Here is a 27,828-nt window from a genome sequence, read left to right as displayed (position 1 = left end):
GGCAAACTCTGAGAACAACAGGAACCAAAGAGACACTCATCCATGCATTGGGCCTATACTTTAGTGTAGGGGGTAAGGAGTGAAAATTGTCAATGTAACAGGGAGATTGTTCCTGCTTTTTACTGTTCCACAACAAAGGTGGGCCAAGTGTCACTCATGGGCCAGTTGCAGCCCTCAAAACCATTTTAAAGGCTCCCAAGCACTCCTGAATTTGAGGTGAGGATGGAATCTGATTTTAACTACTCAAATTCCATTTTCATAATTGGTTCAATGAAAGCTACTCCTGGACTTAAAACAGACAAAGGAACCCAGGAAAGTGGAGAAATTTGCCCTCTGGTTCATTTTTTAACTTAAAAAATGAAAAGAGATTTTTTTCAAAAAACAAAACAAAAAACCCCGAGGGGCAGGGCAGCAGATAGAGCAGCCCACCTAGGTTCCATAGTGGCCAATGTACCTCAACCCCTGTTCTACAGAGAGTCTGCTCACAGGTGGTGCAAAGAACAAACCAGCTGGCTGAAGTTACTCAAACTCAAATCAAAGAGACACACAAGTAATAAGAAGGGTGTTTTTTTTTAAATATAAAAATGTATTAAGTATAGCAAAAAAGAGTATCATTAGCAGTGTGGTTTTTCACATGCTTTAGGATTGTCCTGTAGTCCAGTTAAAACCTTGCCACTATCATACATGATTTATGAGTTTACCCCTGTGTTGGCACATTGTTGGGAAAGATCAGTATTGAAGACCATCACTTTACAGGGACACCTGGCCATCCTTACTGATCTTCACATTGTGATAACCACCACATGGTTCCATGGGAGATTTTGGGCAGCACTGCCTAAGACTTGTAGTTGGCCACCCCTGTTTTTACAAAAAAACCCCACACCATTTGTTGGAATTGTTCAATTTTGGTGATGCTATCCCTGCCATAAACTGATTCCAAAACCATGTAAATACCTTCTCTACCAACAAGACTGAAATCAAAAGGACTGTCACCATATGTGTGGTGTTGCTGTTTTTTTTTTTAATGTATAGTCAATGCAGTTAAAATCTGTTTGAAAAATTAGGAAAAAAAGCACAGAGGTTATGAAAGCAGAAATGCTTGCAGTGAATTTAACATGCCTAGAAGCACAAGATCAATTTTACAGGAGCCGCACTAGAATAAAATCAAGCCACTATGACTTTTCTTTCAGTGACGGTTAAATCATCTGAAAGCTTTTTGGTTTTGCTGTTGTTGCTGTTGTCGTTAACTTAAAAATGGGGATGAAAAAAACACAAAATGAAAAATGAAATAAAAATAAAAAATTAAAGCAAGTCAGAACCAAAAAGAATTAAAGAAAAAACTACAGACATTTGATATCTTTTCTTATAAAAATCCTACCCAATAAATTTTGTTCCTTGAGGCCCAAGCTGCAGGATTCGGCTAACCATGCTCTCACCCTCATTTAGAGGGGGAGGATTGGTAGGAAGGTGCAGTTTACTGAATAACATCCATGCAGCAGGAAGAAAAACAAGAGGGGAAATTAGGAACAAGCTGTCATTCCCGACAGAACTTTCGGCTAGGGACCATGTATGGTAATGATTTGTAATATTAATTAAAGAAGTATATATTGATGTATCCACATCATAGTGGATTGTTTGCCCTGGTGTTAGCCTTGAAAAATGTCTGCTAGTTGGCATTTGTGTTAGTAAATGGTTAATATAACAGCTATAAAATGCACATTTAGTTGTCCATTGTTCTCTCAGTGCAGACATGCAGCTATTAAGGATGAGGAAGTAGTTTTTAATAAAGTAATATCATAAATCAATGACATTTAGTCATCAGTGGATGCTGGGCATTTGTTGTTTGCACTTCATAAAGTTGTCATTGTATACATCTATGGATCTCCCTTTGACTTCTATCAAAAGTGGTCAGAGAAGACTTGGATTTGTTATTTTCCTCCTCTAAAATATGAAGTATTTCTGTGGGTAAATCTCTTCTTCAGATCATGGAAATTCTACACAGGATAAAATTACAAATCTCAGTTTATTTAGTAATGAAAAAGAGGCCTACCTCTAATGTTCAAATTGTTCCAACAGGAAGCACATGGATCCAAAGGGAAAAGGGGGGGGGGATTTACACATGCAATATGAAAGCCAATAATATAAGTCACAGAACTCACCCTAAGAACTGTGCACCTGAAGGCCCCATTTCTACTAGTCTACTAGCCAATCCTTCTCCTTCAACCATTGGCGGAGGGCTGGCCAGTTTGTGCCTCTTTACCAAACGGCAAGTGATGCGGGTGGGTGCTGTGCATTTACGTGGTGGAATAATGATCCTCATGCCATGGTGACGGCTGCCCCTCATTGAACCCCCACGTGCATCAACCATAAAACTAACCAGAAAACTGTAGAGAGAAGGGGGAGAGAGGAACAAGAAGAAAATGCTATCAGATATTGAATATATACATATAGAGGGGCACTATATACCTTTCAAAAATATTGACTGAATCAACTCATTGCAATGAAACTAATGAGAAGAAAGCTTACTTTAAAAACCACAGTACATATAGCACAGTTCTACATATCACTATGCAGATATCAGTCTCATAAAGCCTAAGGCTGTGCTTCAGTACTCACTTACCTGGAAGCAACCATAATGGAACCCAGGAAGCTCTACCTCACAGTAAACATCTGTGGGATTATGCTATCATAGCTTCATAATACCCACCTCCCCAACAATGGGTATAAAATGTCATTCTTACCATGACTTCTCCTTCTATGATATATACTAGGCACAATCATGTACACAAAGTTTGATTGTGAGCTAGATAAATATTAGTCAAAATGACTATGTTGAATACAACAGCATAGTCAAAACTACTATGGTTAACATGCATACCTGTGTCTACTATAAACTACCAATGTATTATTCATGCAATACATCAGCAACACTGCAGTGTTAAATAATGTGTAGCACCATGTCTTTCAAAAAGCAACTCGGACATGCAAAACAGAATTATGTTGGTAATTTAGAATTTTATTCCACAAAACCCTTAGAATTATTTTAGTACTGTTTTGGTCTTTCAAGGACAGAGTAGAAGAGATTGCCAAAAAAGGTTTTAGAAGTAGAATCTACATTCTTTGTCCTAATGTTGTGGTGCAGTGTGTGGTAAACTTACCCTTTGGACTGCAACACCCAGGATCGCCTTGCTGGTGGGGGATTTAAGGAATTGGGGTCCAAAAATAACTTTTCCAAGCCTTGACAGTATGTTATGGAACACCCGTGAAAGCCACTAAGGACCCATCAGTAATAAAGGGCAAGCTCACTTCTAGACCTCAGCTGAAGACAGAATATATCTGCTCAGCAATGGCAATTGTACAGTGCTACTCAACTTGGATTTAAATGGGATCTTATATAGGTCTGCCCCACTCAGAGTGGCTGTTTCTATGGGCTAAAAGCTTTATTTGTTACAGATGCCAGCTTGACAGGAGGCACTGGCCAAATAGCTTAGCATACCACTTCTGTTTCTGAGATACCTAGAGAAAGCTGTGCTACTGATATTAGTCAGCGGAAAGAGGGCCTCTTGTCTATCTGCAGCAGCGACTGGATCATAAATGCAAGAGGACTGGGAGAAAGGTTATGGGAGCCAAGTTCACCTCTTCCGTATTCACATACAAACTAGCAATATCTTTTGCACATGTTTTACACCTATTAACATTCATTAACTAATATCAGGGGCAAAACAATACTCTAGGGAGAACTGACTGAGACACATTAAATCTGTCCACTGTCATCTTGATTATATGAAAGTCAACAAATATACTCTGTAAACTAACATTAGACTTGAACAGACTTTGGAAAAGTTTCTTTTTGGGACTGAAGCTCCCAGAATCTCTCCAGTCAGCATGGCCAAGTTCTGGTTTTAGGCAAGAAAATTATCTCTCATCTTCTTTCACTATAGGTATAAAGGGCAATTGGCTTGTCAGCAGCACTGGAAAATTCTCAGTGCCATCTGTCTGATCCAACACATATACAAGACTCTTCATCCCTGTAATCCTGGCAAAGCACAGATTGCATCCACTGGCAAAGCAAGTAGGTGTTCATGGACAGGCTCCTGGAAAATTCACTGGAATTCTCTTGAAAGCTGGGTGGCATTCGGCCAACTGCTAAAGAATGGAAATACTGGCACTAAAGTACAAAGGCTTAAGCTATTAAGCAAGTGCACAAAGGCCTTGATCACAGATGGTAAGTGGACAAGGAACTCTTGTTACACCTCTCAGTGGTTTGCCATTTCATGAATGTGTTCCACTTAGCTAAGGACTAGTGGCTGGATTCATGGGAAAAACCAAAGAAATGAAGTACCGTATATTCTCAACTATATAGGTTGACCCCATTTATAAGTCGAGGGCAGGTTTTGGGGCAAAATTATGGATTTTGATATGATCTGTGTATAAATTGAGGGGAAAATGTAGGGCCATGTAACAAAGGATCTGAAGGATGAAACAAAGGAAAACAATGCCAAAGAACTTACACTATTCTAGCAGGCATAACTGTTTATGCTCACAACAAAGAGTGGATGGATGAGAGAATAGAGGTGGGTCAGTGCTTCCAGGACATTATACTCTTGCCTTTCAATAGGGGATAGTTCCTTTTTAAAAATAAGAGTTAAAGTACAATACTAACATTGACCCATGGATAAGTCTACTCTGGTTTTTGGGGTCAATTTTTTGACTAAAATTTCTAGACTTATACATGAGTATATACAGTAATTTCTTCTGAACCTAGGCTCATGTCAGGGCTGGTGTAAAAGCAGGAATGGGAAAAGTGTGTCCCATCATCTTCATGTGTCACCCCCACCCCCCACTGGACCATTTTTGTTGCCACTGACAGCCTCCATTTTTTAAACTTTTAAATGCCCTTTTAGGATTGTGAGACACGGTTTTAGGCTCAGAGGAAGCCCTTTTCCAACAGGAAGTAACCCAGAAATCAGCTTCCTAAAATGGCCCAGAGAGTTCCAAGCACATGGTGAAACTGCCTATTATAGGGTGCTTGGTGGTGGTGGGGTATTTGGAGGCAAAAATCTTTTGGGGGGTGGAATGGAGTGATGGGGACAGGGCCCTGCTAAATTCACTAGGGATTATTAATTCACAACTGTTGCCAACCCCTAATCTAAACTGAGGTTGTCTACCTCTAATGGAAGAAACTTATTCAGATTAATGGACATTTTCTCTTGGATGAAGACTCTTTCCAGCAGAAGAAACTAACTATGGCTTAGCTTTACATGAACACTCCCCACTGTTATGTGCTCCTTTGTAATTTGGGTTGCTGGATCTTTTGGTACATGAGCATATGTCTAGATATGAGAATGATTCTAGACACTCCAATATCATGCTTTTCCCCTTCTGCTTGCCTTCACATTTATATTTGCAACTTTATATTCACTTTGTTCCATGCACACAGGTAATAACTCTCTCCATTTCAGATACTGGACCACCTATCCCTCACTGATAGGGGTTGCAACACAGTTGTAGTACATCCCCACCAGCAAGTCTTACAATGTAAAAGTCTATCTTCCACATAGATGTGCCCGTTAGTGGTGACTAAAATGTTTACATTTACCAAGTGACTTTCTTTTATTCCATGATTCTCATAAATACCAATGCATAAATAATACAACAGTCCTAAAGATACTTTTCATGAACATTTTGGGTATGCAGGAGTAAGATGGGTACAAGCTCACTGCCCAACCATGTGCTTATTTTACACTGTTTGTCAAACCTGTGAATATGGTTGTAAGATGTTACAGTGCTCTCACGCGTAGCACATCAGTGGCAAATTCATCTGTAACTAGCAGGAATACAACACCCTAGTAATTAGTCAAAAATAAAAGGTTCTTTGTGCAGATTTTTGTTTTTTATAAAGCAACATACCAATAAAAATAGTACTCTTATATATATATATGTTACCATCATTATGTTTTCAAACATATCATGCACACTCTATATGAATACAATTAGTTGTTGATGATTATCTATATTATTTTCAGGGTAATGATGTGAGCTACAGAACAACTTCTAAAACACAATGCTAAAAGCTAAAAATGTGGAATGTCTACAATACAGGGTGGAAAGGACTGGGAACAAATCAGATGCACTAAACACATCTAGAGACATTAAACTGTGAGAAAGGAGATAAACATATAAAAAAAATAATAGGGGGTCACAGACATTATCATCACCTTGAATCATATTGGGGAAGTGGAGAGGAATAGCTGCAAAATAATTTAGAAAAAGCAAATTGGAAAAAAAAAATAATGTGAGATAATTAGAAGCAAGCAAGAGAAAATGTTGATCATAAGCAAAGGCAAAATAAGAATAAAAGCAAAGCATTTCAGTTTGATCTTGGAGGGTGGGAGATATTTCCTGTCCTGTATGTTTACAGGACTTGAATTTTAAAAATTCAAGTCCTGTAAGACATAATATACATTTCTCTGTATTTAAAATCATCACCAATTAATATGCTTATTTAAAGTTTATTACTACTTCATACAACTATCCCATAGCTGACAGAGGTAATACATCATGCTCTGAATCTCAATTATGCTCATATGCATGGAGAAAAGCAACCATTACCTTTCATATGATAACCTTTTTTCTTTTGATTTAAAAAAAGCCTTGCATTTGAGATATTGTCACATCAATTAAATATCTCTAAAACTCAACATCATAATGCCCATATCTGCTGGATTCTGCAATGAATGCAATGAATCAGAAGCAACTGGACATTGATTGTGTGAGATCCAAGAGTACAAGTGTTTGTAAGATTACATGCCTGAAGAGCTACTTGTATGACAATGTTCACTTTCTGTACCATAATCTCTCTATTTTCATTTCACTTTCTATTGACTGTAAATAACTAAGAAAAATTAAAGCCAAATAGCCCAAGAGTTTATGTGGCACATTTTTGGTAAACTGAGCAAAATCAATGTATAATGAATGGTGGGGAGGGTACAGCTTGCCCTATCACTTCATTTCTGCTGCAATATCTAATAGAAAGCCAAATTGGAATAGAGAGAAAAAAATAAATCTGAGTTCAAAATTTAGAGACGGGTGAGAAATTTATCAGATTTACAAATCTAAACAAAGCACCCAACTTGCAACCACAGACCGCAAGTGTAATTTACAGTTGGAAATCAGCATATTTATGAGGTTTTAATGTGACTGATAGAAATGAATTGGAAATACGTGTTAAGTGTGAAAAAATGTATACAAACAAGCTGTAGCTAATAGGGGAAAATGCACACACAAAATCTGTTCATGCTGAAAAAGCACATGGTAATATGTACCCATTTCTGTGTGTGGAAAACACCTCACAATGTGATACAGAATTAAGTTGGAACAGATTTGAGGTGGCATTTGGAGAGTATCAATGAATTTGATCTTTAAAGATTCACACATTTCAAAATTTAGACATCATAATAAATGATGGCTTATTCTAGCCACCTCTTTCATTTTGTTTCCAGTTTCAATTAATCACAATTCAATGTTATACTAAAACTTAAACTAGAGTTAATTTTAACTTTGTTGTTCTTCTTGTTGTGTACATTCAAGTTGTTTCTGACTTATGGCAACCCTAAGGGGTTTCTTGCCAAGATTTGTTCAAAGGAGGTTTGCCACTGCTTTCTCCTGAGGCCGAGAGCATGTGGCTTGCCCAAGGTCACCCAATGGGTTTCATGGCCGAGTAGGGAATTGAACCCTGACCTCCAGAGTCATAGTCCAATGCTCAAACCACTATACCATGCAGGCTTTCTAAGTTTAACTAGGTTTTATCAAAATAAGACAATACTACAAACCATGGTTTGAAGCCAGCATATTTCAAATAGCCTATAATTAAGATCAGTCACTGACAATAAACAATACAGTCAACAGAGAAAGTTTATGAAATCCTCGCAGCTATGCTAGAGGTGGAGTATATTCATTTTAGTGAGTTTACTAAATATATACACAGGAATTCAAAGTGAAAGCCTTTGAAAATCTATGTAGAAATGAGCCACATTGAGCTCAATAGCACTTTACTAACAGATATGCGTGTACAGCTTCAGCAATCAATCAAAGGTTATACTCATTCACTTTTCATTTGATAGAAAACTGGCAAATGCATCTTGACCCCATTAACTGATTCTCTTATTTTATTTCTAAAGCATTCACCTTTTTAAATTACTCCTAAAGGATTAAAACTCAGCTGCTTCCTTGTAGTTGTCATACAAATTAACAGGTACAAAGGCAAACAGGAAAAAAGTATTATTATTTTTTTGCATTAGAAACCAGCATGTTCTAGAAGAGAACAACTGATCTGATTCATGCAAACAACATGGGTGTCACTAAATGCAGCATTAGCATGTAGCCTCTATGGACCTTATCATATGAAGCACTTACTGTACTACAATCGTGGGCCAAACGCTTCAGAAGTGCAGAGGTGGGATCACCAGTCGCCCGTCTCAAGTGCGTTTTGCTCTTCTCCTGTCGACGAATCGTTTGTGGAGCTGCCATTTCTGTAATAACAGGATCTTCCATTATTACAAAAATGGCTTCTCCACGAATGATTCATCGACAGAAGAACAGTGAAATGCCTCATTGACGTTTGAGAAGTGTGACCACCTCCACACTTCTGAAGCGTTTGGGCCACGATTCCGGTGCAGTAAGTGCCTCATGTGATAAGGGCCTATGTGTGCTCATTTGATATGACCAATATCTATGTTCATGGCTGGTATGTGTATTGCTTTCATAGCTAAGGCAGCCATTTGCAAGAAGGAGATGAGTTATTAAAAGCTGCAGCACTTGCATTCTAGTAAATTAATAATTCAGTGGGTTAGACAATGGTAAAAAGCTTTGGGAAATTAGTGTTTTTGCTTGCTATCACATCTCTCCAATTTCCCAATACCCATAAAAGGATTAACCTTTTTTGAGACTCTAATGATGATGGTCATTTTAAGGCTGCAAATATACTTCCCATACAGTAAGAATCTGCATGTTTTAACCTTTAAAGCAACACCCCTTTGTTGTTGCTCCCTTCTCCACTAGTGTAACATGAGCTGCACTCTTTTAAATGCAACTGCATTTATCTATTTTAATACGCTGTAGGCTGTGTCAGCCAAGCATGTGAATTACACCAACACCCCTGGGATCCAATTCCAAATATCCTTTCTTACTGGGCCTCCCTCCTCTTCCACAAAGTTAAATACAGTCCATGACTACTTACAGGCTAGGGGCTGACATGTCTTGTTTTCTTGGAATAAATTCCTCTAAATCTTATAATTTCAGATCAAAGAGAGAACAGTAGCAGTGCCATAGAAAAATTATGAAGCACATGCAGTTGAATATCTTACTTGACTAAGATATTTACATCTAGCATTAACGTTATCACATACATTTACATACACACATATATATTAAAACCTGTGTTTGTACATTGATTTCCAAATAAAAACAGTGTTCTAATGCTGTATTTTGAAACTATTTCTCACATTTTTAAATCGCTCCATGAACAGACAGCATAAAATTAAGCCAAATTTCAATAACATCTTTAATTTATTTTTTAAAAAGTTTGTGGTACAAAATTGTTTTAATTATTTCCCATTAGGCATGTTATCAAAGGGGAAAAAAGGAAATGAAACACATCTTGAAATTAAATGCTCTGGTAAACCACTGAAACCCCGTTAAATAAACAAGAAAATACTTATTTCAGGGTTGGTTGCAGCAGGGAGTGTTAATCCACTTCCCAGTTTTGGAATGATGGTGATGGGGGCACAGGGTGGGTAGGCTCTGGGCATGAGATTAGTTAATTCGAATAAATTCATAACCGTTGCTAGGTATGTTCCAGATCCTCAGCCTACACATGAGTTAGGTTTACACATATGGCTGTGCCAGAAAATTCCTCTCAGAAAGATCAATCTAGGCCAGCACATTGCTGCAACTGTGTCAGGAACCAGAACTGGAAATATATGTACAAAAGGTTCAGCAGATGTTCTTGGAGCTTGTAATCAAATGGAGGAAATTTCATCTTACCACTATCACCTATGTGAAGCAGGCTTTGTCTGGCTTGGAAAATACATACATAAAAAAAATACAAAACAAGAACATGGAGTGACTCCAAAGAGCAGGCATGTAACTTTTGCAGGGAAAGTATTATAAACAGGTGTTTCGAGTTGCTGATAGTCACATATTCATTTCACACCTGGCTTTGGGAGGTAGAAGAAATGGCACTGTGAAATTTAAAAGGCTATTCCACCATCTACCCCCGCACAGCATAGTCTCCTGCAAAGTGACAACAGGGATTTTTTTTCTAGTTGCTTACCCAGAATGTATTGGGCTGGAGACAAGGTTAACATTGTCCAAGGTATCTGCAGCCCAGCTGTAATGTCTGAGAGAGTCAGAGTCGAATTCTCTAGGAAACGTCAGATGCTTTAAAGAGATGAACAAGAAGAAGTGTTAGCAGGGGGGAAAAAATAAAGTCAGAAATTTAATTGCACTCGAGAGTTCAACTTGTCCTTTCCACAAAATTATACCACCTACAATGATTATGAACCAGATACTTATTCTAGATATAGAAAATATTTGGTTACAGTCTTCAACCTTTCATGAAGGTCCCCAAGTTACAGCTCTTATACATTTTATATAACATCTTTATATCCCACGATTCATTCAAGGAACACAGGGTAGCACATTTGATTCTCTCACTCCATTTTAAAATCTTTATAACAACCTTACCAAGTGGGGAGACAAGACCAGCTTCAAGATAACCCAGTAAGTTTCATGCTTGAATGTGAATTTCAATTGGCTTCTCTTCAAACCAAATATCAGAGTCTGCTAAGGATACGAATCTTTGCTTATTTCATTCTTCATCTAAGAATGAGAGTTTCAGAGGGTTTTTCACCACTAGGTAAGAGTCTGAGAAATTAATGTGGTTTTTCTCTTTTTCTTTTTTAGATTTTGGGGCATTTTTGTTTGCAAAACAGTCATTGGCTTTCATGGCCGGCATCCATAGTTTTTTGTGGGTTTTTTGGGCTATGTAGCCATGTTCTAGCAGAGTTTCTTTCTGACGTTTCACCAGCATCTGTGGCTGGCATCTTCAGAGAAACAGATGCTGGCGAAACGTCAGAAAGAAACCTTGCTAGAACATGGCCACATAGCCCGAAAAACCCACAAAAAACTATAAAACAGTCATTGTAACCAGTTGCAAACTTTTTGGGGGGGGAAACTGATATTTTCTCACATACAACATTTTTTGTAGAAAGCACTGGCCTGTGTACAACGATACTGTTTCCACAAAATTATTTCAGCACAGCTCCCCTTTCCACATTTTTGCAAGAAAACACAAAATGTGATCAAGTCCCCCCCCCCCCCCAGATATTTTGATGTGCTGAAGATGAAAAAGAGAGAAAGAGAATGTACTTAATATCCCAAATAACTACTACTTTATGCTGAAGCTGTTCTGACCAATAACAAAATTAGGTTTGGGGATGGGGAGACAGTCTATGCCACAGCTACCACACCCTAACTAAATAAACTATTCCTGGCATTAGCAATCCGAGCCCATTAGCAATTTCCCCACTATATACAGACCCACCCTAAAATGATACTGTGCCAGGTGAAAGCATGTGCCTCCCTTATAAATACACACTGCCAATTCTGGCCAAGCTTGACTTACTTAAAATTTGTAATTCCTACGAAACTGTGAACTGTTTGCCCTGCCCACTTATTACTCACGATCTCTAAATGGTGGATAATATGACCCTTATGCCACCATTTTTCTGGAGATTCAAACTCTTCTGTTCCGCCAAGTGGATTATTTCTTGAGCTCTCAAGCAGTCTAACATCTAGGAAATTTATACAGGCAGAGCTGCTTAGCTTCAGCAGCAGCAGCATATGCCTTGAGACAATTATCATATTATCAGCTATGTATGCATTTGTTATTTAGATAGCATGTCAAATGTGAAATGGAGAGAGCAAACTCATGACCTGGGGAGGCCAGCAACCACTGATCTATCCTAATGCACATGGTCTGATCTGTGATGGTGAGGAGGCCTGTTAAAAAAATTACTTGAATCACCCTGGATCATCACCATGGGAAAAAACCCAGCACAAACCACCAGCAAGCAGCAAGCAGGAATTCCTCAAAGGGACAATTTAAATGAGTAAAACTTCATTTTGCATCAGTTTGCATAAAATCTAGATAGTCTCCTGTGCTAGCTAGGGGACTTTGGGAATCATAAAGTAATGTCTCCCCACTCTAAGAATCAGTCAGATGAATGGTCACTGTAGTTTAGGTCCACAGACTCATTCTTGATTTAAACCAGTTCTCGTCTCACTGACCTTCAAAGCATGAAATTGGTTCAGACACAAACCAGTTCAAGTAGCTTCAAAAGCACACAAAATGACGCAACGCCTCTTACTTTGTAGCCAAGAAAATAACAGCACAAAATTTAATGGAAGTGCAGTACATGTTTTCTGGCGGTATTTAAAGCATGAATAAAGGTAGCAAGTCAGGTTCTGACTATATGAAATCTGCCTGGGTCTATTATTATCCACCCTCCAAGCTCACAGACTAAAAAAAAAATTTTTTTTTAGGTTCCTCTAGTCAAGAATAATTCATCAGTTCCATCTATAAATGTGCCATGCATCAGGATGTGCAGCCATTTCTAAGAAGCTAAAGACAAGCAGGGATTAAAGACATTCTCACTTTCTCTGTCATGGTATTTTTTTTCCAAGATAAAAAGCTAATGCTGCTTCAAATATTCTTGCTCCTAAGTTTCTCCAGCTTTTAGTGTTTCACTTTAAATATCTGAAGCAGTCAACCAGTTTTTTTGTTCAAAGGCTATGACACATTACATTTTTGGAAATCCTGGTTCTTCACTGAATGTACACTCAAGCAGGAGCTGCAGCCAATCATGGCTTACCTGACAGATATACCTGTATGAATACCTGTGTCTCAAATGTATTTATCATATCCAGACACCACATTTTCAGTTGTGTATTTCATTTTAGGTTGAACCATTTAATGTATGACTTTCAGCATAAGTCCTATTTTATTCATCTTACTAGTTTTAATACAAAATAATACAATATAACCTCCAAGAAAAGTTAGAAACAGAAAATAAAACCCATTAAAAAAGTGAGCAGGATATAAAAAATAAAGGTCTGGTGGAACAGGTAGGCCTTGTCAAACATCCTAGCAGGAGCACAGTAAATGTGTTCGATCAGATCAAAGGCCAATGTTGCACATAAGTGCAACAGGAGTCTTCCTTTCCTATTCCAAATCAACATATATACCTAAGCAGACTGGCTTTGATATTGAAGGTGATACACAACCACCATAAACTCAGTACGGTGTAGTGGTTTGAATGTAGAACTCTTTCTCCTCTTTTTTTAAATACTCCCCTTCTCCAAATCCTATCCAGGTGTTTCAGATTGTTACCATTTTAAGCTCTGTTTCTGAATTATCTTTGGATCCACACTTAAATGTTCGTGACTACACTGATAGAAGCAGACTTCCCTCCTGGCCCTTTCCAGAGCAGTCCTTCAGCCTCTTAAAAATGCTCCACATATTGGTACAGAGATCACTGAAGACTCTCTCTCTCTCTCTCTCTCTCTCTCTCTCTGTGTGTGTATCAGTTGGATTTGTATAATTTTAACCTGCAGTTTAAATCATCATCTTAAATGCAATGTCTTAGCTTTGCATTAAAGTGGTGTCAGTGGCAAAAATCTCTCATACTGTTTTCTATTTAAAACAAAACTGAGACTGAATTGTGGTCGATTCAACCTTCATCAGATAACTTAAATGATTTCTAGAAGTACAGTGGACCCTTGTTATACGCTGGGGTTTGGTTCCAAGATCCCCCGTGTATAACAAAATCCGTGTATGCTCAAGTCCCATTACATATAATGACATAGCAAAATGGTGTCCCTTATAAAAATGGAAAATCAAGGTAAATTTATACTTTTTTGGAACATTTTCAAACCGTGTATGCTTAAATCCGTGTATAAAAAATCCGTGTATAAGAAGGGCCAACTGTACAAGAGGTTTAGCATTCTGATTTGCCTTTCCTGCCAAAATTCATAGAGTCAGGAACAGTTAACTCAGGCATACTGAAAACCACAGCGGCTGTACAAGCCAGCTAACCACCAACAGGAATACCAAAATATTGCTATCCAGGTCACTGCACAAGAATGTAACATTTGAATATTTAATGAATGCCATTGCTTAAAGCCTTTTCATTAGAGAATTAACAACACCTTCACATTTCTTACAGAGAACATACCTGTAAGGCAAGGCAACACCTCTATTTTACAACATAAGCACTAGGTCTTAAATCCAACTGTTTATCCCAACTGGATTAGATCCAGTGAAATACTGGGTACTTGGCATATGTAAGGTTTAGTTACTCAGTATGTCTACATTAGCTGGGAAGTAACAACTGGATGTAGGTCTAGATATCCACTCACTGTATTCATTTATTGTCTTGATAAACATTTTAAAGCAACAGAAACATACCAACACGTGCATGTAGTTACCACAAAATATGTGACAGATGCACAAATGAATTATTGTTGTTAACGCTCATCAAGTTGACTCTAACTTATGGTGACTCTATCTATGAATGAGAGACCTCCAAGCCACCCTGTCATCAGCAATCCTGCTCAGATTGTGTAGATTCAGGGCTGTGGCTTCCTTGATTGAGTCTATCCACCTGGAATGTGATCTTCTTTTCTTGCTGCCTTCTACCTTACCAAGCATTATTGTCTTTTCTAGGGAGTCATGTCTTCTCATGATATGGCCACGGTATGACAGCCTCACTTTAGTCACCTTGGCTTCTAGTGAGAACTCAGGCTTGATTGGCTCCACATTTCAAATGAATTGATTTTCTTCCTATCAGCTTTCTTCACTGTCCAGCTTTCACAACCATACACAGAAATGGAAAATATAATGAAATGAACAATCCTTAACTTCAGTATTCAACAATATATCTTTATACTTCAGGATCTTGTCTGGTTCTTTCATAGCTGCCTTTCCAAATCCTAACCTTCTTCTGATTTCTTGACTGCAGTCTCCATTCTGATTAATGACTGAGCCAAGTATGGAAAATCTTGAACTATTTCAGTGTCTTCATCATCTACTTTAAAGTTATGTAAATAATCTGTAATCATTATTTTGATTTTCTTAATGTTCACCTGTAAACTTCTGCCTTTGCACTTACCTCTTTCACTTTCTCCAGTAATTATTCCAACTCTTTATTATTTTCTGCTTGTAGTATGGTGTTATGTGCATATCTTAAATTCTTGATGTCCCTTTCTCCAATTTTCACACCACCTTCCTCCAAGTCTAATCCTGCTTCACATATGATATGCCCAGTTAATTGGACAGGGTGATGATGTGCAGGCTTGCCTGCTCCCCTTTCCAAATGGAAACATTCTGTTTTTCCTGCATTCTATTATGACAGTAGTCTTTGGTCTTGAGGACAGGTTATGCATCTGGACAACCAAATGATATAGCACACCCATGTCTTTAAGCGTGATCCATAGTTTTTCATGATCTACACAATCAAAGGCTTTGTTATAATCTATAAAGCATAGACTGATTTTAAAAAAATTATTTGGTGCACTCCATTATTCAACATATTGTATTATGATCCCTAGTGCCTCTTCCTTTCCTGATGTCTGACATTTCTTCCTCCATATATGTGCAGAAGTTTGAACATCAGTTTCCTTGTATGGGAGATTAATATGGATATGGTCCTGTGGATATGGCAATCCCTGATGTGCTCTTTCTTGGGGATTGGAATGTATAGTGGTACCACTTTATGGGCCATTGTCTTGTTTTCCATATTTGTTGACAGATTTTAGTTAGAACTAGAGTAGATTCTGTCTCTGTAGCTCTACTGGTATGCCATCTGTTTCTAGTGATTTATTTCTCCCCAGTGATCCAAATGCAACTTCCACTTTGTTTTCAATATTTTATTATATATCTTATGTTTTATTATATATTTTTATTATCTTCATTCTCTAGGTTCATCTGTTTTCTATAGTTCTTCAATGTATTGTTTCCATTGGCTTTTTATTTCTACTTGGTCATGCTTTCATAAATTATCTGGAGTTGTAAACTACATTACTGAAGTTCTGCAATGGTTATGTCATATTATTTCTACAGCACCTCAACACTAAGTTGCACACAAATGTTGAAAGACAATCAAAACCTGTCCATAATTTAATATAAAGTGACTGCAGGGTAGAGGGAGAAGCAAAAGACTGTAAGCTGAGAAGTACCTTTTTACAAGATAGATTTCTCAAGTAGATTTTCAAGTATTGCTTCAAAATATGGAGAGATGTTACAGTGTGCATGTGGGAAGAAACAATATTCCACGCAGTGGTGGGAAAGGTAGTACTTTATAGAAGAGGCTGACACAGTTGCTCCCTAAATTGTCTCATTGAGATTTTTACTGCCATTCCCATGAAAACAAAATCATCCCACCATAGCACTAAAATACATGCAGGGATTGAGGAAAAACTGTGGAACACTGAGAAAGTCCCAGAGACTGTGCCACCTTAGGTCTCCAGGGAATTTTGTAAAGTCATGGGGAGGGGTGTCCCTCACACTTCTTCTACTGTCACATCCCCCTGCCCCAAAACTTCCCCTATCGGTACGGAGACTCCAGAAACAAGCCCTGGTGGCACAGTAGTGAAATGCTTGTACTGCAGCCACTCACTCACAAACCACAAGGTTGTGAGTCCAATACCAGCCAGGGGTTCAGGCTGACTCAGCCTGGAATCCTTCCAAGGTCACTAAAATGAGTACCCAGCTTGTTGGGGGCAATTAGCTTACACATTGTAAACTGTTTAGGGAATGCATAAGTGCACTGATAAGCGTTATGGAAATGTACCTGCTTGCTATTGCTATAACAAAGCGAGCAAACTAGTTCAAACTGAACCCTTGGCCAGAATATACAATGTCCATCTAGTACCATAGGGCCTTCTGTCACTGGCTCTTTTTCAGGAAGAGGAATCGATGTCATGTTCCAGATCAGGGCATTTCTAATGGTCTCTGATAAGGGTGAAGGGCAGGCTTACTGTAAAAGCAATCAGTTGCCACCCAGCTAGTGCAACATCTCATCTCATTCAATCTCTAGTCTGATGTAATTTGTGAGCTGGACAGCTCCTCTAGAACCTTAGGAAATTTGTCAGAAACATACTGGACAGTTCCCCAGAACTCACCAAAACGACAGGAATCAAAGCTTAACTACAGCACAGACGGGGCATCGGGATGACTACCTGCATCCAGCGTTTCAGAGAATATTAGAGAACATGTAGTGCATGTGATGATATCAAAATGCTATGTAATCAATCAAATTGTGGCTATGTGCTGTCACTGCTGATTTTATATAAGGGCATGCTTCTTCCACTCAAGTGGATGGTGAAAGCAAAGCAAGTTTATTCAACACCCCATGAAAAAGCAACACTTTTTTAAATTACAAATATCCTTTAATGCTGATACTGGGTACATAACACCACCACCACCAGCACCACCACCCCATTTAGGTGACACTTTCTGATGAGCTCAGACTAGTCATGTAATTTTAGATTTACTCACTGGCATCTTCCAGTCAAGAAACCAAAGGATGGGAGATCTGGGAGTGCAAGAGTCATTGTTTCAGCCCCTGGGCCTTACAAGGCCTGCACCACCCACTCAAAGTGAAACTGTAAGTAATTGGAAGTCACTACTACTATTATTACTGTTGCTTTTCTTTTTCTTTTTTTTAAAATGCTTTCTTTAAAACAAACAGATTTGGGGCTGGAAAAAAGGTATGAGCACCCTCACCTTGCTTAAGAGAAGAATGGTCCTTTTTTTGGACCACAAGAAATCCAAATTCTTTTTTTGCTGTTGTTAAATTTCTTTCCCTTTGGGGGAGGCCCTAAAAATGACCAGGGGGGCTGCATGGGATCTGTAAGCTATGTGATAATTCAAGACAGCAAAAAGCTGCCATCACTCAAAGTTACTTGCAACTAACTGTTTGACCAGAGCTTGGAAAGATTACCTTTCTGACCATTGAAACAGCTATACCATTTCAAGCCACAGGTCAACCTGCTGCTGCCACCCTGAGCTGAAACAAAAATAAACTCTCTCGTATAAAGAAAAGCACTTTCCCAAACGCCTCCCTACCCTCTAAGTCTCCTGGTTGTATAATCAGCATAGCAGCCAAATGGCAGAGTATGGGGGAACTCCCTGTACTGTCTCGCCTACCATTTCATCTAAATTACTGTTCTATGTAAAAGGCAACCTATTATGTTCAAAAAGGACTTCCTGGCAGCACAAGTGACCCTTCCATTCATAACTGTTTACTGAAGAATTGGCTAGCAGATTAATAGGGAAGAAGCAGCTAGGATGCCAATCTAATCATTTACCCTGATTTCTTGATTTGGAAGGTTATCCATTTGTTCAGCGCTGGATAGAAGTGCTGTGCCCACCTCCCCAAATTAGTAGATATAACTCCCTATATCTAAAGTATCTTCACAAATATCAGTTTTCCATGGAAGAAAAAGATCAAGATGCTATCCTCCCTGAAATATCTGCAACTGATCTAAGCCTCTTTTTTTAAAATAAACCTGCTATATTAAAATCCTAGCTGCTATCTGATCTCTTAAATTAAGCATGTAGGTTTTTAAATAATTTGGATTCTTAAAAGGATGTTTTAAAACAGATATTTCTTGGTGCTCTTGTATCCCATTTTAATTATTTTAAAAATATTTATTTGTTATGTTTCCAAACATATATTTGGGGGGCTGGGTGGGGAAGGGGGTTAATCCCTGTCTCCCTCTCTACTTATGCCTCTGCTTCTAATCTCCTCTGCCGCAATTACCGTTCCTTCTATTTATTTATTTTAAAAACATTACCTGGATTCTGTTATGTACACTGATGTAATCTTATTCAGCTCTCATTCTTTACTCTTTTCAGTTTTTTTCCAGGAGGAAAATTGTATGAGTAATCTGATTTCCTATCTTCCAGATCACTACATTCAAACCGGCAGGCATTCAATGAGAAAATGGCATTCTGACCTGGTTTGCTGGCTACAGAGAAGCTCCAAGCTCCAAAGTCTGATTGTGATGCCACCAGAATGGAAGGGTGGCATGTCACAATTCCAATGATCTTTTGTATATACTTGTGTATAAGTCAACCTCATGTATAAGTCAAGGGCAGTTTGGGGGGCCAAAATCATGGATTTTGATACAACTCATGGATAAGTCACGGGTCAAACACTGGAGCATGTTACAAAAGATTTAAAGGGGAAAACAAAGCACCACTTCTCTCCCTACATCTCCCTCCCTGGGCCTCTCCCAAGGGTCATAGTCTCGGCATGGAAAATGGGGAAACAAACTTAGTCTCTCTCTCTCTCTCTCTCTCTCTCCCCTTTACCAAAAGTATCTTAAAGGCTTATGGCTTGCAAAATGGGGTAGAACCCCCCTCTCTACCCTCCACCCCTAGGATTTCCAAGGCTCATGGTTTGCAAAATGGGGTAGAAACCTCTCTCTCTCTGCCCTTTGCCCCCAGGATTTCCAAGGCTCATGGCTTGCAAAACGGGGTACAAGCCTGGGTATATTCTCTCTCTGTATGTGTCCCTTGCCTCAGTAGCTGTTTGTTAGCTCTGGCTGCGAGGGAAGGTTGAGGGATAACAGAGAAAGAGAGTGGGGACAGCACCATGCAGGGACTCAAACAGGGAGCTGTTTAAAGATCCCTGGCTACAGAGGAAGGTGTACATTTCTTTTAGGAATGTTATAAGCAGTATTAACTTATTGCCCCTTATAGAAGTCTGCCCATGATTTTGGAGTCCATTTTGGGGCATAAATTTCTCAACTTATAATCAAGTATATACAGTACCTCAGACAAAGGGAGGTTGTTTTCTACTACCATACGGCTACTTACATTCCTTCTCTTTGCAACCATAACACCATGCACAAAGGAAAGCCATTTTTAAAGGAATGCACAATGTTTCTTGCAGATATATTTTAAACATTATTGATTTACAATGCACCCTTTGTTTTACGTGGGGGATCTGTTCTGGACCCCTCCGCATAAAACAAAAAATGTGTATGCTTGAGCCCCATTGCAAGTAATGAGAAGTGTGCTCGCAGCGGCGCAAGGCACCAGCGGGGCGCATGCGCCATGGGCACATGGACCATTGTTTCTTCTGGCACACGTATAACAAGTGTGCACCATACATTGATTTATATTGTTAAGTCACGTCAGCACACTGACTAACTACTTTTGCCCCAAACAACACAAATTATTTTGTGAAATGCAATCCTATTGTAGTTTTTGCTTCATGCAAAGAACAACATATCATTTGCTCTTCAGACTATGGCTATGCCACAACAAACTACAAATCCCAGGATCCCAGAGGGTGGAGGCATGACAGTTAAAGTGGTATCAAGCTGCATTAATTCTTCAGTGTGGCAGCAGCTGAAGCCATGCCTTCTTGTCATATAAAAGCAAACTGAATTCCAACATTTTGAAGGTGTTGTGTGTGCACCACCTTGGGTCCTACACTGGGAGAAAGGTGCAATATAAACCAAATAAATAAATTCAGTCAAGGAAGGAGGTATTTCCCTCTTGGAATTAAATGATTCCAAGTTGGTAAAGCAGCAGTCACCATACATATTTTGAATGGTCTTCCTCAAGCTGGCCTACCTCCTCTCCACAATATCATTGTCAATGAATATATTAAATTTACAAAACTGATTTTTAAAAAATCCCTCTGTTCATCTTCATATCAATTATACAATCTTTCATATTGTTTCTAAATAATAATAATAATAATAATAATAAATCAGTAAAGATGAGGAAAAGTACTAAAATGTGTCATAAATAGCAAAATCAGGGTGGCAAAATTCTAATACATTTATTGTTGTGATCATCTGATTGAAACATTAATCTAGAATTAAATTTTCCTTTGTTTAATCCAGGAGGTTGAGATAAGATTTTTTTTTTTTAGAAATGGGTTTATAAAAACCTTACAAATTAGGTAAGCTATGTGGCACCTCTGGCATATATATAGACACACCAGTGGCTTGTTAAATTTATTTTATTGCTGGTTTGGGGCTGAAGAGAAATAGACTCATAAACTTTGTGGCAGGTCAAATATGTGGAATGTAGGTTATGATGAGGTTCATATATCAAACTATATATAAAGAGCAAACACTTTATGTTAAGAAAACACACCAAGTTACATAGGGCCTGTACAGACAGGCCAAATAAAGCTGCTTTGGGTCGCTTTGGAGGTATGCTGTTTAAATGACACACACATTTTAAGAGGCCAGAAGTGGTGCCAAAGCTGTGCTTCAATCCTTAGGACCGGAGCATGACTTTGGTGCAGCTTCTGGCCTCTTAGGACACATGTATCATTTAAACAGCATACCTCCAAAGTGACCTGAAGCAGCTTTATTTTGGTCTGTACGGGCCCATAATAAGCATTCAACATTCACCTTCCTTCCTTCCTTCCTTCCTTCTAAAGCATCAAATGCCAAAAGTCAAGAGAACTCACCGGATCCTTTGATGGCACCAGCAGTTCTTCAATCATCATGCTGTCCCGGGCATAGGAACTTCTGTTCAAAGTGTAAGACCTATCCGAACTGAAGGAGCGGAGGCTGGTTGTATTTACAATTTACCACAGAATGTGAAGGTGACAATGAGATGAACAAAAGAAAAATTAATGCATGTAACTTCCAGGGAACAAGCTTAAGATGATAAAACAAGTGTATTGTAGATTAACGTTATTTTCTTTTGCTGATTTGAAGTGCCCTTCAATTATGATAGTATAACATTGTTTATTATTGTAAAATAATTTGGATTTTAAAAAATAAAATAAAATAATTTTCATAGTTTGTCTAGTGTGACAGATTTTGGTCATTGTTGTTTTGTTTTATTGTGCACTCAGTTTTTTTGCACACCATCCTTGTATGTATAAGGTTGAAAAACTTCTTGGAAATATTTAAATAAATCTCAACTTTAAAAAAAACATATTTAGGATTTCTCTCTGTTAGCTGATAAAAGATATTGTCCAAGTGAAGGTTTTTAACTATCAAAACAGAAATCTGGGTGCAGCCTTGCCGTTAAACCAACCTTCTTTAAAATACATTGCATCTCAGAAAGAAAACTACCCTTCTTAAGAAATTACAACACCTAGCCTAGAGTGGGAGTGTTGCCTTTTCATTTCTGAACACTGGGAAATATATCCAGAACCTTGTCCAAAGTAACTATCTTTGAAGAGTTACTTTGGATAACAACTCCAGAATCCCTCACTTAGCACAGCTGCCCAGCTGTATTTCTACCACTGCAAAGATGCAGTACAAAGAAAAGCTAAGCATGCTAAATCTCTCTTTAACTTATAGGAATTATAGAAGCTGGCAGAGGTTGAAAACATTACTACTACTACTACTACTACTACTACTACTTCCTCCCAATCATGGCTAATGGATTCTGAGAACTGTAATAAAAAAAATAACTTCTCCAAGCCTGTGAGCCAGCAACTAGAGATAAGAAATAAAACAACTGTTTTCAAAGAGATCTGATGTAACCTGTTGTGTTGTTGTGTGCCACCTTCAAGTCATTTCTGACTTATGGCAACCCTAAGGCAAACCGAATCTTGCCAAGAAAGTCCCATGATAGCTTTGCCTTATGGCTGACCCACTATAAGTTGGAAACAACTTGAAGGTATACAGCGACAACAAAAAGGGAAACCTACCACAACAAGATGTCTTCAGAGGAGGTTTGTCATTCCCTTCCTCTTAGGCTTCAGGAATGTGAGTTGCATAAGGTCACCCAGTGGATTTCCATGGATGAGCAGGGATTTGAATCCTGGTTTCTAGAGTTGTCGTCCAATGCTCAAACCACTATACCACACTGACTCCCAATGTAAGATGTATTAATCTTAAATTCATTATTAAGTGGCTATTCCACACAAGTAAAGGAACAGCAACAGACTCCATGCCTTCAGGAGATTATGCAACAGGCTAACCTAAAAACAGGAGGCAGTCATTCTATGTGCATACATGTCTGATGACTGTAGTTACAAACTAATTAGATACCTTTAGACAAACCACTATTCTCTCAGGCTTGACCTTCTTCCATTGACAGTATGGGGATAACAGCACCAGTTTATCTTAAAAGGCATTTTTGAAGATTGCTAAGGTAAAGTACATGAAGTACTTTGAATACTGTACTTGAAAAGTGATACATCTATACTGATTCATGTATCAGTCATCTTCTCTAAGTGTTCAGAGGGAAACAAAATTTGAATGTACTGAGACCAAGGAAAATGCTGAGTTTCAGTGTCTTGAACATTAACCCTGGAAGCTACATAGAGCATATGTTAGAAAACATGCCACACATTCAGACATGCTTGCTGTTGTGACTGAAAAAGAAACAAAATAGTCTAACAAAATGAATGCATCCAGCAAAACCAAAATGCACTTGAACTAATTTCTTTTTAAAAAGCGTACAGCTCTAACAACTTGAAGCATGCACTTTGCACTTCTGAGTAAGACTTTTACAAGATTTCATCTCAATATATATTCCACTTATAATATTTTTTGTACTTGATTCCAGCAACTAGAACATGAAACAGAATTGGGCTCCAGATTATTAAAAGCATCTATCATTTTCAATATATTAAATGTAACAAAATCAGGTCACCTGTAATGTTGCATTAATCAAAATAGCATTGTCTAACATGGGACACAACAGAAAACCTCACACCACACCACAATGTTGAGTAAATAAAATTAGAAATGAGGAATGGCAAAAGCAGGGAAATGTCACAAAGGGTGTCATGCTTTCTTACCTGACCTTAGGACTATTTTTTAGAAATGTACAAAGGAAAAAGAAACAAGGAGAGATAGAAAGCAAGTATCAGACAGTAAAGAAAGCACAATGCCATGGACTGGATGACTTAGACATTTAATGTAATTCATTTTGTAATGTTACACTCAGATTCAGTCACATGATAAAATACATGTGCAGGTTTGGCTGTACTGGTGGTTTTCAAATGGTTCTAGGGGTGCCTTAGAATATTAGCAAATGCTCTTAAAAGACAAAGAAGCGTCATTGAAAAACAACTGTTCCTGCACTAAACTTTCCCACTGAGTTGTGACTCAGTGTTAGATCATATGTTTTCTATGCAAAAGATACCAGGTTTGACCCTTGTCATGTCCATTTATTAGGACCTTGGGTGCTGGGAAAGACCTTAACCCAAGAAGACAACAGTATGCTAAATGAAGGATGTGGGAATAGAGACTGTGTATTCTGGACTACAATTCCCATAATCCTTATCTTAAACATGACGGCTTTGGCTCCAAAACATCTGGAGTGTCAATAGCTCCTTGCTCCTGGGGCAGAGGGCCAGACAGTCCATCTTAGTACATTACATTAAAAACACAGCATACAGAGTCAATTCATATGGGGTAACAGGTAGGCTCAACTATGGACCCTATCACATGGGGTAAAAAGCGTGGTTTACCTTTCCCAAATTGAATTCGAATTCAGGAGGCAGCAGGCTCCTATTATATGTAAATCTCTGCCCAGCTTGGAGAAAGCCCGGGTTGAAGCTGTGCCCAGCCAGCCCCTTTTTGAAAATGGAAGCTTCCGACTTTACAAAATGGCCACCAAAGCATCTCTGGGGGACCCAGGCTGTATCTGTGTGGCAAATTACATATGATAGGACCCAACTACCTCCCGAATTAGAATTCAATTTGGGAAAGGTAATCCGGGTGTATGACCCCATGCGATAGAATCCTGTGTATGAGCTCCAGAATGTACCTTATAACCAACTGAAACATGCAAGGGTTCCAGTGCAGACAAGCTGATATGGAAAGGGTTCCTATAAGGTAACCAATTTATAGCTTTCCTCAAAAGTAGGCAATTAAAACTCATTGAGAGTGACATGGGAGACTTGTTTTAAAAGTTCCAATCCTTAGCTGCGTTAATGTTTCTAACTCAGTGGAGTCAAATGGAGATATGTGGTATATGGACATGTTCAAATGTCAATTTGTTATCTCTGAGTGTAACACACATATAAGATATTGCAGATGTAAACATGAGCTACATAGAGAAAAATAATGATATTGGTAAATCAGAAGCATGTGAATTTTAAGGTCCTATCAAGGAATTCAAAGAGAAGCCAAGTCCACCAAGGATTTCTGGTTAACATGAAAAAGTTCAGGTATGATACATTAACATCCCAATAAATATATACTGGATGTATAAGTATGTGAAGCCCTTATGGATCCGCTACGTACATTATAGTGCTACCAAGATACTCTTTGATGCCACAGTTTACTGTATATACTTTAGATAAGTACATATTAAAAGAACTAGACAAAAATGGATTTTATTTTGTTTGAACAAGTAAATAGATCACCTTCAAAATTCATAAGTATTCTTAACTAGTATAGTTGTTTCCAGAATGCTTTCTTTAGATGTAATGAAAAAGAAAATTGACTAAGTAACAAAATGGATTTCTATACAAAGTTGGAGAATAAGTGCAAACATATTGCACATGCTACTGTACTGAATGCAGTCACAACAACAACAACAAAAAATACATATATAAATATCTAAGTTTTACCTTGTGGGACATGCCACTCCCTGTTAGACAATGAAAGAACTTTTCACAACTGATCATTGAACTATAGGAAAATGTCCTCAGGAGGTTTGCAAGGTTTAATTATTAGCTTCAAAATAATTCTACTGTCCATAAATGGACTACTAATGCACAACTGTGGAAATAATCCTGAGTTAGTGGGTTTCAGATGCTAGACAGGGCAGGAAATCTCACATAGAAACCTCAGATAACATAAACATTTGCATGCCTTGAAGTGCAAAGATGGCAATCATTCTCATAAAACTGTGACCTATTTTCCTCCCTAGCAAGAAAACTGCACATTCCTTTGGAAACAACATTGTAAGGGATTTAACAGCTATTTACAAACAGCCTTTGATATTTCCAAGTTATTAGTATTCTCCATCTACACCCTTTAAAAAAAGAAAGAAAAAGGAAAGGGACTGGATTAGCCAAACAAACATCCTTCATTTTTTCTGGCATAAGACTATGTTGTTTTTCATTCTTAACAGAAAAATGAAATTAGTGTCAATAAGAGTTACAATCAAATGAATGAACAAAAGCCACCCCCCCTCCTTTTTTTTCCTGTTCTGGATTAAATGGTCATTGTGGCTAAACGGTCTGGCTTATAAACAAAGGCTTCCAGCTGTTTCCAAAGGAACTTTTCTGACATATCTAGAGCATGAACTGATACTAGGGGGCAAAATGAAGACTTAATTTGCTGAGAGCTATTGCCACAACAAAGCCATAATGGAGGGCACAGAGAAGCATGAAACTGAATAATAGATGCATATTTTAAAGGCAGAGAGCAATCAGGCAACCAACATGTAGGTCTTGGCTTTAGCTTCTGAGAAAGGAAACAGGTGATAAAATGCAGTAGGTTGGAATGTGCTGTAAAATGTTTACAAGCAGAACCTGCTGAATACCTGGCAGATCGGGCTCCTAGGCTGAAGCCCATGTAGCCTTCTGCAGGCAGAGAATCATCTCCCAGTTCTTTTAGATCCTGTGGCCCAAGGTATTTGTCTGTATCTCCTGTCATTGCATCTTCACCTGTTAGCACAAAAAGCAAGCTGAAATCAGTAGCCACACACAACTGAATGTTTTCTTTACAAACATGTCCTGCCTTTTAGGAAGGCTGCTGCAAAGTAAGCTTACCGCATTCCCTGTGGGTTTGCCTCAGATGCAGCGTTGCCAATTTCCAGGGAATTCCCCAGAATCAGGGGAATTTAATTAATTTCTTTCCGGGGATTTTGACTCAATATTCCAGTAAATATTGGGGAATTCCAGGGATTTTGGTAAAACATTCCGGGGAATATCTTCAAGGCTTGTTGGCAACACTGCTAATATGATATCATTAATATCAATTACCTATTATGAGAACTGCAAGTTAACAACTACCAGTTGCTTGCCTTTAAAAAAAATAATTAGTTCAGGAATTAATATATACTTAAGCATAAAGAACGACATTTATCCTTGTAAATCCATCAGTTTAGCAGGTTATATCAGGTGCAATACGAGTCCAATCACTCTTAACTACTTCTGACAGAAATAACACAAGAGGGTTTCATTGGCATGTAATACCCTGCCCACCTACCCACCCCCAAATGTAGCAGGACCACTATGAACAGAGAATAAAGGATGGTAGGCCAAGGTGATAACCCCTCCCCAACAAATCTCTGAAAGCCTTATCCTATTACTACAGATTTCCACTCATATGCTGCTCTTTCACCCCTGAGTTTGCAATGGGGAGAAAACAAAGTTGCAGTCCCTCAAAGTTCTGTATTCAACCAAGTGGCCTTCAGTTTTTGATCCACCACCTAACCACTTTTTGAACAAACCTTCCCTAACATAATTTGTTGTGGGTTTTTCGGGCTATGTGGCCATGTTCTAGAAGAGTTTATTCCTGACGTTTCTCCTGCATCTGTGACTGGCATCTTCAGAAAACTTTGAAGATGCCAGCCACAAATGAGGAATAAATACTTCTAGAACATGGCCACATAGCCTGAAAAACCCACAAAAAACTATGGATGCCGTCCATGAAAGCCTTTGACTTCACTTCCCTTACATCCTTCTCCTATTTCCCTACCACATACACACACAATGAAAACCTTTACATTGAAAATGACTTTATCTTCTGCACTCTAAAATATTTGCATTACAATTTCACACATATTTATACCATTATTTG

At 38.4% G+C, this 27,828-nt stretch overlaps 1 protein-coding gene across 5 annotated transcripts in view; it reads right to left on the bottom strand.

The window, feature by feature from the left end:
• Window positions 1-27,828, bottom strand: part of LOC149318843 (ankyrin-3-like) — a 287,610-nt gene that overhangs the window by 61,556 nt on the left and 198,226 nt on the right. For all 5 annotated transcript variants that reach the window (XM_089510546.1, XM_089510547.1, XM_089510548.1 and 2 more), the window contains 4 exons: window positions 26,567-26,690; window positions 21,567-21,669; window positions 10,334-10,440; window positions 2,160-2,384 (listed from right to left, as the gene is read on the bottom strand). In XM_089510546.1, coding sequence (XP_089366672.1) covers window positions 2,160-2,384; window positions 10,334-10,440; window positions 21,567-21,669; window positions 26,567-26,690 — 559 coding nt within the window. The remainder of the gene's footprint in view (window positions 1-2,159; window positions 2,385-10,333; window positions 10,441-21,566; window positions 21,670-26,566; window positions 26,691-27,828) is intronic.

Source organism: Sceloporus occidentalis, unplaced genomic scaffold (assembly GCF_023333645.1).
Source record: "Sceloporus occidentalis isolate IW3139 unplaced genomic scaffold, rSceOcc1.0.p SCAF_2, whole genome shotgun sequence".
NCBI lineage: Eukaryota > Metazoa > Chordata > Lepidosauria > Squamata > Phrynosomatidae > Sceloporus > Sceloporus occidentalis.
Note: the sequence above shows the minus strand (reverse complement) of the source record. Positions and strands in the feature narration are given on the sequence as shown.